This window comes from Panulirus ornatus, chromosome 23 (genome assembly GCF_036320965.1).
Source record: "Panulirus ornatus isolate Po-2019 chromosome 23, ASM3632096v1, whole genome shotgun sequence".
Taxonomy (NCBI): domain Eukaryota; kingdom Metazoa; phylum Arthropoda; class Malacostraca; order Decapoda; family Palinuridae; genus Panulirus; species Panulirus ornatus.
Window position 1 is genome coordinate 15,978,293 of NC_092246.1, and position 14,515 is coordinate 15,992,807.

At 40.9% G+C, this 14,515-nt stretch overlaps 1 protein-coding gene across 1 annotated transcript in view; it reads left to right on the forward strand.

The window, feature by feature from the left end:
• The first annotated feature begins 946 nt into the window (after positions 1 to 946).
• LOC139756954 (cholesterol transporter ABCA5-like) overlaps positions 947 to 14,515 on the forward strand; it is a 239,602-nt gene continuing 226,033 nt past the window's right edge. The window contains exon 1 of the mRNA XM_071676898.1: positions 947 to 1,176. Coding sequence (XP_071532999.1) covers positions 1,154 to 1,176 — 23 coding nt within the window. The 5' untranslated portion in view covers positions 947 to 1,153. The remainder of the gene's footprint in view (positions 1,177 to 14,515) is intronic.

Genomic DNA, 14,515 nt, shown 5'->3' on the forward strand with positions numbered 1-14,515 from the left:
TGAGCCTTCGAGGAGGATGAGCACTCCCCGCGTGACTCCTTCTTCTCTTTCCCATTTTAGAAAGTTAGAAAAGAAAATACAAGGAGGGGAGGAAATGTTTGAGAATTCCTTAAAAGTTATTGAAGTTCAGCGTCAGGTTTTGAGAGAGATACAGTTCATGCTGATCGAAAATTTTGTACTAGTGGTCGTAATGTTCACAGGGAGTAACCTCACGCGGTTTATGTTTCTCTTGCTGTATGGCACGAGGACGTGAGTCATTTGTGGGTAGGTGACATACATGGGGGAGATGAGACACTTGAGGGGGAAGATAAGAGACTTGCAGGGTAAATAAGACACGCGTGAGAGAAATGTGGTGATTAGTCAAGTATTTCTTGTGATGTTGACAGTGGGAAGGCCGAAGCTGCCAGACGCATGATGACGTAGGCTTGGGAGGGGGGTGTGGATTAATCTCGCAACACCCACTAGACTAGGCTGATTGTGTCAGTAACTTCCATCGTGGGACTTGGAGATCAGAACGTTTGTAGTTCTTGTAATTATTTTATTCTCGGGTGGTGTCAGAACACTGGTTGCAGGGGAGAACGGTTTATGATCGTGAGTTATTGGTTTACTTATTTTTTACCTCTTCCTCCAACAGGTGGATGGAGTGTTAAAGTGTTGATATGTATATGTTGGCCGGGGGATGAAAGGTAGGTAAGATTAAGAGTTGAATGCAGAGAGAATGGTGTAGGAAGGCTTGCATTACTATAAACAGTTATGCTAGGAAGGAAAAGATTGCCAGTCATCGTCTTCAAATATATATGTTGTTCAGTTTCTGTGAAGGTCTTTACCCTTGATTTACAGTGGTTGTGTATGGAGTATTGCTTGTGTGAGTGTTGTAGATAACAGTATGGAGAGGGAGTTACATCCTTTATATGTTATCTGACCATGGGTTCAACAAATGTATTGTGCAACATCAGGTACTTGTTGAGGCGCCAATGTTTTCTCTTATCAGTGTATACATTATAGAGATTTTTGAGCTCGGCGGGTGATAAGCATGGTAGCTTAGGCTGTCACTTTAGTCGGTGCAGTAGGTGAGTACAGTACTACCCAGCGGTGTCCTGTCTAGCAATAATTGCAGCGGTATAGCCCTCATTTAAGCCTCGTAATAGACGACATGGAAATGAAGACAAGTTCCTGGTAAGCCTAGATATATATTGGGGGTCCCTGTGTGTGTGTGTGTGTTGAGGGTTTGGTGAAGATCCGAAAAGCTTCTTTTCCAATTGTGGTCCTTAAGCGCGAAGTGTTTGCTCCATTCCGTAATGGAGTGTAATGTTTGTGGTGTTTTGGTGTTCAGTGGTTTGTTTCAAAGATAGTCAGGGGGATAAGTTACCACCTACGGTTGTTATGCTCATGAACTTTGGGAGGATAACCTTTTTTGTTGTTGTTCTACTAGCAGATCATCTGTGCTCGTGTGAGTTCAGAGACCATTTTGGATGTGATGTGTCAGTCAAGATTTCTTCTAGATGTCTCTGTTATCGCCTGTTTATCAGTTGCTGCATATTTTTGCCCATCTGTTGAAGAAACAGGTTGTGAGTCTCAACTTCATTCAGTGAAAGTGGCATCATAATAGTATTTCCTCTTAGCATTTTAGGGACTTAAGTCCTTGTTGCCAATAATTGTGGCATAAAGTGAGTTGTACGATGTTTTATAGTCATATCTTTTATTCATCTTGGCTTTGGGCCTTGCTTGTGACAGCTCTGTGATTGGAACTAACTGAACGAAATAGATCTGTAGTGATGTGTCTTCATTACGTTACACATATGATTGTGATTCAAGGTATGAAAACGTAGGCCAGTAGATATACAAAAGGGAGAAGCATGTATTTTGTATCAATTTGGCTTGAATTGTAGTTTGTAAGCCTTTACGCCGGTGTTAAACATGTCTTGTTTTCGTTGTTCCTCTCCTATTCTTTACTTTACGTTGTCCATTTGAGGAGGCTCAAAATGTTTTCTATTCTTTGTCTGTGGGTTCTGTCTTTTCGTGACTTGGGGGGGGAGGGGTGCTGCACCCTCATCTGCCCTATAGTTAATCCGAATCTGAAGGTAACAAACTGAAATGGAACGGTGTCTCCCATATTCTCGTCGTTAGTTCTGGATCAAGGTTATATTTATGTCTGTATGAAGTTGTTATAATGACAGACGCCGTATTCACAGGTGCCACTGCTTTGGAGATTTCCGATAATAGTCTGCAACTGAAAATCTTCGCCTTTTCGTCCGCGGAGACCACTTCATTTGGTATTGTCATGGTTATAATTAGAAAGTTCACGTATCAGAGACGATGATAACCCACGATAAGTTATTTCTGTGAGTTATTCTCCAATTATTTAGAGGTATGATAGTTTCTAGTATGTTTGGTAACGCGGTTCGTGTGGCAGACGAACGACGTAACAAGCATCATATTTCGGTACGGTATTTCCTGAAGTCGAGTTATTTTAGTATAGTGCCGCTATTATTTCATATCAATTTAGGCTTTATGATAGAATCATGCCCAAATATTAAACTTTTTTTTTTAACAATAGTGTTGCACGTCTCGAGGTGCTTGAGTCCCCAAACTCTGATGGTAATTGACTCACATAGCCAGATCTGCCTCTAAGAAACTCGGAGACTCGTTTGGTTGAAATTTCTTTTCTTCGGAGCAGTTGTTCCGTTCATTCAAAAGTGATTCATCCTTGTGTGTGGGTATTGACTGAAATAAATAAGTCTGCCTCTAAGAAACTGTGAGTCTTGTTCTGATGACCTTTCCTTTTGGAGCAGTTATTGTGTTTATTTAAAAGATTGATCCATCCTTAGATGAGGTATTGCTCTCACATCTGGGGTGGTTCTAGCTTTGCATCCTTTCCCAACAGAATCGAATAGACTAAAGTGGTCCGAATTATAAACCCTCCCAGGCAAACTTCAAAATTTGACCCTATTGTTGGTTCCTTTTCTCTCTTGTAAAGGTATTATTTTGGGTCGTTGCTTCATGGCGGTGGCTGCTTGTGTGCCCCCACCACTAGCTGGACTACGCAAAACCCGGTAAGCTGCTCCGTCACATGATTACTGTGTGGCCGTTTAGATAACTGCTTATTTCCTTACGCCTGAAAGCTTTGGAACTTCCTACCCTCTCATGTCTTTCCCAGTAACTATGACCTGGCACATTTTAAAAGACAGATTTTTCACTTCCAAAATTTGTAAATGTTTTCCCATGCCTCATCTTCTTTCCCTTTTATTAACTTCTCTATATTTCAAATAAGGCCCGGCTTGGATGTGGACTTTTTTTTTTTTTTTTTTAGTGACTGGAGCCACCAACGTAAAAAGAAAAAAAATCGGACCTCTGTAAATTGCAATTATGAAAGTGAGTCAATAAATGACGAGCGTGTTAGTGTTAATGACATGCATTCAAGAAAAAATAAAAATCATATGAAGAGTGTAACTAGTAATACGTATATTCAAGTTATATTACAAGTGATGAAAAATTATATATGTAAAAGCGATGGTTACGTTGTGAGCTGACGTGAGTGAGTCAGGAAGTGGAAATGCTAAAATTGCGTTCAACATGTGATCTCTTGTGGTAAAGGTTACAATGATCTATGCCCCGGAAATGTTAGCTGCTGTGGCGCTGATTACAGCCACCCGTCGCTCAACTCTTCTTCCTAAGAATGAATAATGATTCATTTTTTGGTATGATGCAAAAAAAAAAAACTGAAAAATCCCGCAAGCAACTGGTTTCTTAAAGAAATAAAGTAATTGCAGGGTACTGCAATGCTTAGTATGGTGAATATATTATTGCATAGAGGGATGATCATCGGCATATGTGTAATATAACCGTTGAGAATATACCCGAATTTAGTATCAGTACTTGAGAAATTTGTGAAGATTCATCATCTGAAAGTCTAGTCACCTGGGGCTGGCTGACGACTGCCGACCTGTTTACACATGTCGGTCAGCGGAAGACATAACATTTACTTATTCATCAACTCGTTTCTGGGTCGAGTTTCATTGCCCTCGTCGACAGTTCTGCTTTTGGGCAGACCTGTCGCCCTTAAAGTAGAATTTAAGGGATGCGAGAATGTCCGGCTTTAAGAGATAATTGAAGTTAACCTGACTTCCCAAAACTTCTAAGGTTACGTCCACACGGTCTATCAGTGTCCGTCGGAAAAACACTGTTACCATATCATAAGGCGAGGCAGGATGACGTCATAAGCGTCGAAACGAGGGAATTTGATATGGCAACAATCAGTGGTACCATATGAAGTTGTATACCACAGTGTCTACTGTGTTCACCAGGCAAAGACCGGCAGACGATGTTCGAAGCTGATGTCCGATGGCAACACACAGGTATTCAAGTCACTGTTAGTGTGGACTTATGCGACAGGTGATCGTTGCCAGCGTCTAGTGCGGTACATCATTACCATGGTGCAAAAGAAGATAAAAAACAAAACCAAGAAAATTGCACTATGCAGCATGATAATTGCTACACTATGTGAGGACAAGGAGGTGACAAGAAGGGAATGGTGCAAGGACTGGTTACAGAAACGAGGCGAAAGGGGAAGCCATGCTACCATTTTACATGAACTGCGAATTGGTTATGAATCAGACTTCACAAACTATATGCGGATGGACCCAAACAGCTTCTAAGACTTTTTTGAGAAGGTAAAACCTTTTATAAGAAAGCAGGACACCTGTATGAGAGAGAGCATTTCACCAGAAGCACGTCTAGAGGCAATGTTGATTTACCTTTCCACCGGGTACTCCTACACTTCCCTTCAATACAGAACAAGAACATCTAAACATAGTCTGTCTGCAATTATTCCTGATACGTGCCAAACCATCTATGATGTGCTTCAGGATCCATACTTAAACGTAAGCAATGCTTACGTTGTGACAGGTTAAAGGCAGGTAATAATAATGACATGCATAGTGTGAAGGACAGGCCTACTATTGAGCACATAAACATGAGATTGATTTTTTTTTTTGTCGCTATCTCCCGCGTTTGCGAGGTAGCGCAAGGAAACAGACGAAAGAAATGGCCCAACCCACCCCCATACACATGTATATACATACGTTCACACACGCAAATATACATACCTACACAGCTTTCCATGGTTTACCCCAGACTCTTCACGTGCCCTGATTCAATCCACTGACAGCACGTCAACCCCGGTATACCACATCAATCCAATTCACTCTATTCCTTGCCCTCCTTTCACCCTCCTGCATGTTCAGGCCCCGATCACACAAAATCTTTTTCACTCCATCTTTCCACCTCCAATTTGGTCTCCCACTTCTCTTCGTTCCCTCCACCTCCGACACATATATCCTCTTGGTCAATCTTTCCTCACTCATCCTCTCCATGTGACCAAACCATTTCAAAACACCCTCTTCTGCTCTCTCAACCACGCTCTTTTTATTTCCACACATCTCTCTCACCCTTACGTTACTTACTCGATCAAATCACCTCACACCACACATTGTCCTCAAACATCTTATTTCCAGCACATCCAGCCTCCTGCGCACAACTCTATCCACAGCCCATGCCTCGCAACCATACAACATTGTTGGAACCACTATTCCTTCAAACATACCCATTTTTGCTTTCCGAGATAATGTTCTCGACTTCCACACATTCTTCAAGGCTCCCAGAATTTTCGCCCCCTCCCCCACCCTATGATCCACTTCCGCTTCCATGGTTCCATCCGCTGCCAGATCCACTCCCAGATATCTAAAACACTTTACTTCCTCCAGTTTTTCTCCATTCAAACTTACCTCCCAATTGACTTGACCCTCAACCCTACTGTACCTAATAACCTTGCTCTTATTCACATTTACTCTTAACTTTCTTCTTTCACACACTTTACCAAACTCAGTCACCAGCTTCTGCAGTTTCTCACATGAATCCGCCACCAGCGCTGTATCATCAGCGAACAACAACTGACTCACTTCCCAAGCTCTCTCATCCCCAACAGACTTCATACTTGCCCCTCTTTCCAAAATTCTTGCATTCACCTCCCTAACAACTCCATCCATAAACAAATTAAACAACCATGGAGACATCACACACCCCTGCCGCAAACCTACATTCATTGAGAACCAATCACTTTCCTCTCTTCCTACACGTACACATGCCTTACATCCTCGATAAAAACTTTTCACTGCTTCTAACAACTTGCCTCCCACACCATATATTCTTAATACCTTCCACAGAGCATCTCTATCAACTTTATCATATGCCTTCTCCAGATCCATAAATGCTACATACAAATCCATTTGCTTTTCTAAGTATTTCTCGCATACATTCTTCAAAGCAAACACCTGATCCACACATCCTCTACCACTTCTGAAACCACACTGCCCTTCCCCAATCTGATACTCTGTACATGCCTTCACCCTCTCAATCAATACCCTCCCATATAATTTACCAGGAATACTCAACAAACTTATACCTCTGTAATTTGAGATTGATATTATACATTATAGTTTCTGTCAACTGTATCGGAAAAGACACTTGTTTTGCTTGGAGTTTGGTGCTCAGACATCACTCAACTTGAGGGGCGATCCGGCAGATAAAACGAGATAATCTTTACCCATATGTAAAGTTGTTAATGAATATTGTTTCTAAACATGGGATATAGACAAACTACGACTGTTGTTTCTTGCTAAGCTTTAATTCAAATGATTCAGAGTATATTTGCATGTAATTTTGAATACACAGACACTGGTAATTATGTTCGTACCATATCATCATATTAACAATAGAAATAATTATTCTATAGCACAAACATATGTTGAAAATAGGAATAATTATTCAACAACCTTTGATGAATAGGAGAGCTTGCCTAATTTTCCTAGAAAAAGCACCTCAAATTAGTTTTTGTCCCTGGATTTTATTTTCTTCATTCATCTTTCGTAAATCATTGGTAACAACATCACCAAAAGCACTTTCATCATCGCTATCCTCTTTCTCCGATCGAGATAATTGTCTCAGTTGATGAAGCGCTTCTTGAAGCATTTCATGCCTCTCGGCAGTGACTAAAGATCTTTTCCCCCTCTCGAGTCGTTTGAGGCCGAATGCCATGGTGAGAACTAATCAACAAACGACTCAGAAAATCCGGTAACCAAGTAACTTTGTTCATCGTGTGCCTGGCTGTATCGTATACTTCCACGCCTCTGTCCCACCAGACAGTGTCCGAAGTTCCGATACTACGAACATGGATAGTGTCCGGCACACCTCTAGGTGCTCGCCTCTGACGTCATTAGCGACCCTTTCCGCTTTCCAGCGTTAACTGGTAAGAGTGTTCGTCCGACGGACATTGTTCGACCGTGTGGACGCACCCTAAACTACACGATTGTATGGAACTTTTGCTGCCGTAATACAAAGTTTAATGAATTTTAAAGATAGTATATGACACTATGAATTTTATGTGAAGAAGGGTAATATTAGAGCCAAGCTATATTCTTATATGATACCTTTCATTTTTATATGTTTACGTTCAAACATGGAAGTTGATATCTGTATTTTTAGTGGTTTATGAATTTCAGCATGTACTTAAAGAATTTTTAACCGCGCCCACTGACCAATGTACTACGAATTGTCATATATTGTGCTCAGTACATAATACTATTATGAATTCAAAATTACTAAAAAAAAATATACGAAATAATATGAAATAAGTAAATTTTATTTCAGAAATATTTGAATGACATCGTTGCCATTTGTTTTTGTTTTTTTTCCAATGACTATATTTTTGTCAATAATACACTTATCATCACAATGTGCATAATGTAAGTATTTCGAACTTAATCTAGTACATAACTTAATTCAAAATAACATTATGATATTCGTTTGCTCGACAAGAGTTAATACAACAATATTTCAGGAATTGACCTTTCGCACAAACACTCCTGAATTGCTATTTATAAAGCTGTAATTATTAGAAGGCAGGAATATGATTTTTTTTTTCCACTCAAATTCTTTGCATTTCCCCCTTTAACCTATAAATGCCCAAGAGGGTATGTAATTTCATATCTTTTTTTTATCATTTCAAGTGAGAAAACATCGCAGTGGAATGCATCTAAAATGCCAACTGGACCAACTTGTTTCAGAGGAAGAAATATCATCGATTAGCATATGTAAGAAATAATTTAGTTCACATAATGTCTCCCAGGGACTAATTGTTAATGGTGAATGTGCCGTCTCTCAAACTGATAAGTAATGGACCTTTGAAAAATCTCCAAAAGTACCCAAAGCCGGTTACTCTCCAATGGAGTTTAGGTGGATGGAATTCGTCCATATTTATCTATCATTAACTCTATTCTCCATTTCATAGGGGATGGATCAGGTGCGTACAGCTCATATATATACATATATATATATATATATATATATATATATATATATATATATATATATATATATATATATATATATTCTTTTTTCTTTCTTTTAAACTAGTCGCCATTTCCCGCATTAGCGAGGGAGCGTTCAGAACAGAGGACTGGGCCTTTTTTGGAATATCCTCACCTGGCCCCACTCTGTTCCTTCTTTTGGAAAATTAGAAAAAAAAAAAAACGAGAGGGGAGGATTTCCAGCCCCCCGCTCCCTCCCCTTTTAGTCGCCTTCTACGACACGCAGGGAATACGTGGGAAGTATTCTTAATCCCCTATCCCCAGGGATAATATATATATATATATATATATATATATATATATATATATATATATATATATATATATATATATTTTTTTTTTTTTTTTTTTTTTTTCTTTGTCGCTATCTCCCCCGTTTGCGAGGTAGCGCAAGCAAACAGACGAAAGAAATGGCCCAACCCACCCCCATACACACTGTATATACATACACGTCCACACACGCAAATATACATACCTATACATCTCAATGTACACATATATATACACACACAGACACATACACATATACCCATGCACACAATTCACACTATCTGCCTTTATTCATTCCCATCGCCACCTCGCCACACACACACACACAAACACATACACACACACACACATATATATATATATATATATATATATATATATATATATATATATATATATATATATATATATCCCTGGGGACAGGGGAGAAATAATTCTTCCCACGTATTCCCTGCGTGTCGAAGAAGGCGACTAAAAGAGGAGGGAGCGGGGGCTGGAAATCCTCCCCTCTTGTTTTTTTTTAATTTTCCAAAAGATGGAACAGAGAAGGGGGCCAGGTGAGGATATTCCCTCAGAGGCCCAGTCCTCTGTTCTTAATGCTACCTTGCTAACGCGGAAAATGGCGAATAGTTTGAAAGAAATATATATATATATATATATATATATATATATATATATATATATATATATATATATATATATTGGGGAAGAGCAGTGTGGTTTCAGAAGTGGTAGAGGATGTGTGGATCAGGTGTTTGCTTTGAAGAATGTATGTGAGAAATACTTAGAAAAGCAAATGGATTTGTATGTAGCATTTATGGATCTGGAGAAGGCATATGATAGAGTTGATAGAGATGCTCTGTGGAAGATATTAAGAATATATGGTGTAGGAGGCAAGTTGTTAGAGGCAGTGAAAAGTTTTTATCGAGGATGTAAGGCATGTGTACGTGTAGGAAGAGAGGAAAGTGATTGGTTCTCAGTGAATGTAGGTTTGCGGCAGGGGTGTGTGATGTCTCCATGGTTGTTTAATTTGTTTATGGATGGGGTTGTTAGGGAGGTGAATGCAAGAGTTTTGGAAAGGGGGGCAAGTATGAAGTCTGTTGGGGATGAGAGAGCTTGGGAAGTGAGTCAGTTGTTGTTCGCTGATGATACAGCGCTGGTGGCTGATTCATGTGAGAAACTGCAGAAGCTGGTGACTGAGTTTGGTAAAGTGTGTGAAAGAAGAAAGTTAAGAGTAAATGTGAATAAGAGCAAGGTTATTAGGTACAGTAGGGTTGAGGGTCAAGTCAATTGGGAGGTGAGTTTGAATGGAGAAAAACTGGAGGAAGTGAAGTGTTTTAGATATCTGGGAGTGGATCTGGCAGCGGATGGAACCATGGAAGCGGAAGTGGATCATAGGGTGGGGGAGTGGGCGAAAATTCTGGGGGAGCCTTGAAGAATGTGTGGAAGTCGAGAACATTATCTCGGAAAGCAAAAATGGGTATGTTTGAAGGAATAGTGATTCCAACAATGTTGTATGGTTGCGAGGCGTGGGCTATGGATAGAGTTGTGCGCAGGAGGATGGATGTGCTGGAAATGAGATGTTTGAGGACAATGTGTGGTGTGAGGTGGTTTGATCGAGTAAGTAACGTAAGGGTGAGAGAGATGTGTGGAAATAAAAGGAGCGTGGTTGAGAGAGCAGAAGAGGGTGTTTTGAAATGGTTAGGGCACATGGAGAGAATGAGTGAGGAAAGATTGACCAAGAGGATATATGTGTCGGAGGTGGAGGGAACGAGGAGAAGAGGGAGACCAAATTGGAGGTGGAAAGATGGAGTGAAAAAGATTTTGTGTGATCGGGGCCTGAACATGCAGGAGGGTGAAAGGAGGGCAAGGAATAGAGTGAATTGGAGCGATGTGGTATACCGGGGTTGACGGGCTGTCAGTGGATTGAATCAAGGCATATGAAGCGTCTGGGGTAAACCATGGAAAGCTGTGTAGGTATGTATATTTGCGTGTGTGGACGTATGTATATACATGTGTATGGGGGTGGGTTGGGCCATTTCTTTCGTCTGTTTCCTTGCGCTACCTCGCAAACGCGGGAGACAGCGACAAAGCAAAAAAAAAAAAAAATTATATATATATATATATATATATATATATATATATATATATATATATATATACATTCACTGAGAACCAATCACTTTCCTCTCTTCCTACACGTACACATGCCTTACATCCTCGATAAAAACTTTTCACTGCTTCTAACAACTTGCCTCCCACACCATATATTCTTAATACCTTCCACAGAGCATATATATATATATATATATATATATATATATATATATATATATATATATATATATATATATATATTTTATACCTCGTCGCTGTCTCCCGCGGTTGCGAGGTAGCGCAAGGAAACAGACGAAAGAAATGGCCCAACCCCCCCCCATACACATGTACATACACACGTCCACACACGCAAATATACATACCTACACAGCTTTCCATGGTTTACCCCGGACGCTTCACATGCCTTGATTCAATCCACTGACAGCACGTCAACCCCTGTATACCACATCGCTCCAATTCACTCTATTCCTTGCCTTCCTTTCACCCTCCTGCATGTTCAGGCCCCGATCACACAAAATCCTTTTCACTCCATCTTTCCACCTCCAATTTGGTCTCCCTCTTCTCCTCGTTCCCTCCACCTCCGACACATATATCCTCTTGGTCAATCTTTCCTCACTCATTCTCTCCATGTGCCCAAACCATTTCAAAACACCCTCTTCTGCTCTCTCAACCACGCTCTTTTTATTTCCACACATCTCTCTTACCCTTACGTTACTTACTCGATCAAACCAACTCACACCACACATTGTCCTCAAACATCTCATTTCCAGCACATCCATCCTTCTGCGCACAACTCTATCCATAGCCCACGCCTCGCAAACATACAACATTGTTGGAACCACTATTCCTTCAAACATACCCATTTTTGCTTTCCGAGATAATGTTCTCGACTTCCACACATTTTTCAAGGCTCCCAAAATTTTCGCCCCCTCCCCCACCCTATGATCCACTTCCGCTTCCATGGTTCCATCCGCTGACAGATCCACTCCCAGATATCTAAAACACTTCACTTCCTCCAGTTTTTCTCCATTCAAACTCACCTCCCAATTGACTTGACCCTCAACCCTACTGTACCTAATAACCTTGCTCTTATTCACATTTACTCTTAACTTTCTTCTTCCACACACTTTACCAAACTCCGTCACCAGCTTCTGCAGTTTCTCACATGAATCAGCCACCAGCGCTGTATCATCAGCGAACAACAACTGACTCACTTCCCAAGCTCTCTCATCCACAACAGACTTCATACTTGCCCCTCTTTCCAAGACTCTTGCATTTACCTCCCTAACAACCCCATCCATAAACAAATTAAACAACCATGGAGACATCACACACCCCTGCCGCAAACCTACATTCACTGAGAACCAATCACTTTCCTCTCTTCCTACACGTACACATGCCTTACATCCTCGATAAAAACTTTTCACTGCTTCTAACAACTTGCCTCCCACACCATATATTCTTAATACCTTCCACAGAGCATCTCTATCAACTCTATCATATGCCTTCTCCAGATCCATAAATGCTACATACAAATCCATTTGCTTTTCTAAGTATTTCTCACATACATTCTTCAAAGCAAACACCTGATCCACACATCCTCTACCACTTCTGAAACCACACTGCTCTTCCCCAATCTAATGCTCTGTACATGCCTTCACCCTCTCAATCAATACCCTCCCATATAATTTACCAGGAATACTCAACAAACTTATACCTCTGTAATTTGAGCACTCACTCTTATCCCCTTTGCCTTTGTACAATGGCACCATGCACGCATTCCGCCAATCCTCAGGCACCTCACCATGAGTCATACATACATTAAATAACCTTACCAACCAGTCAACAATACAGTCACCCCCTTTTTTAATAAATTCCACTGCAATACCATCCAAACCTGCTGCCTTGCTGGCTTTCATCTTCCGCAAAGCTTTTACTACCTCTTCTCTGTTTACCAAATCATTTTCCCTAACCCTCTCACTTTGCACACCACCTCGACCCAAACACCCTATATCTGCCACTCTGTCATCAGACACATTCAACAAACCTTCAAAATACTCATTCCATCTCCTTCTCACATCACCACTACTTGTTATCACCTCCCTATTTGCGCCCTTCACTGAAGTTCCCATTTGCTCCCTTGTCTTACGCACCCTATTTGCCTCCTTCCAGAACATCTTTTTATTCTCCCTAAAATTTAATGATACTCTCTCACCCCAACTCTCATTTGCCCTTTTTTTCACCTCTTGCACCTTTCTCTTGACCTCCTGTCTCTTTCTTTTATACTTCTCCCACTCAATTGCATTTTTTCCCTGCAAAAATCGTCCAAATGCCTCTCTCTTCTCTTTCACTAATACTCTTACTTCTTCATCCCACCACTCACTACCCTTTCTAAACAGCCCACCTCCCACTCTTCTCATGCCACAAGCATCTTTTGCGCAATCCATCACTGATTCCCTAAATACATCCCATTCCTCCCCCACTCCCCTTACTTCCATTGTTCTCACCTTTTTCCATTCTGTACACAGTCTCTCCTGATACTTCCTCACACAGGTCTCCTTCCCAAGCTCACTTACTCTCACCACCTTCTTCACCCCAACATTCACTCTTCTTTTCTGAAAACCCATACTAATCTTCACCTTAGCCTCCACAAGATAATGATCAGACATCCCTCGAGTTGCACCTCTCAGCACATTGACATCCAAAAGTCTCTCTTTCGCACGCCTGTCAATTAACACGTAATCCAATAACGCTCTCTGGCCATCTCTCCTACTTACATAAGTATACTTATGTATATCTCGCTTTCTAAACCAGGTATTCCCAATCATCAGTCCTTTTTCAGCACATAAATCTACAAGCTCCTCACCATTTCCATTTACAACACTGAACACCCCATGCATACCAATTATTCCCTCAACTGCCACATTACTCACCTTTGCATTCAAATCACCCATCACTATAACCCGGTCTCGTGCATCAAAACCGCTAACACACTCATTTAGCTGCTCCCAAAACACTTGCCTCTCATGATCTTTCTTCTCATGCCCAGGTGCATATGCACCAATAATCACCCACCTCTCTCCATCAACTTTCAATTTTACCCATATTAATCGAGAATTTACTTTCTTACATTCTATCACATACTCCCACAACTCCTGTTTCAGGAGTATTGCTACTCCTTCCCTTGCTCTTGTCCTCTCACTAACCCCTGACTTCACTCCCCAGACATTTCCAAACCACTCTTCCCCTTTACCCTTGAGCTTCGTTTCACTCAGAGCCAAAACATCCAGGTTCCTTTCCTCAAACATACTACCTATCTCTCCTTTTTTCACATCTTGGTTACATCCACACACATTTAGGCACCCCACTCTGAGCCTTCGAGGAGGATGAGCACTCCCCGCGTGACTCCTTCTTCTGTTTCCCATTTTAGAAAGTTAATACAAGGAGGGGAGGATTTCCGGCCCCCCGCTCCCGTCCCCTCTACGACACGCGAGGAATACGTGGGAAGTATTCTTTCACCTCTATCCCCAGGGATAATATACATATATATATACACACACACACACACACACACACACACACACACATACACACACATACGCACATACACACACACACACATACATATATATACATATGAAAAATGTAAGAAACAATTTAGAAAACAAACTTTTAGCTTGAAATGAATGAAAAAATGAACGTCA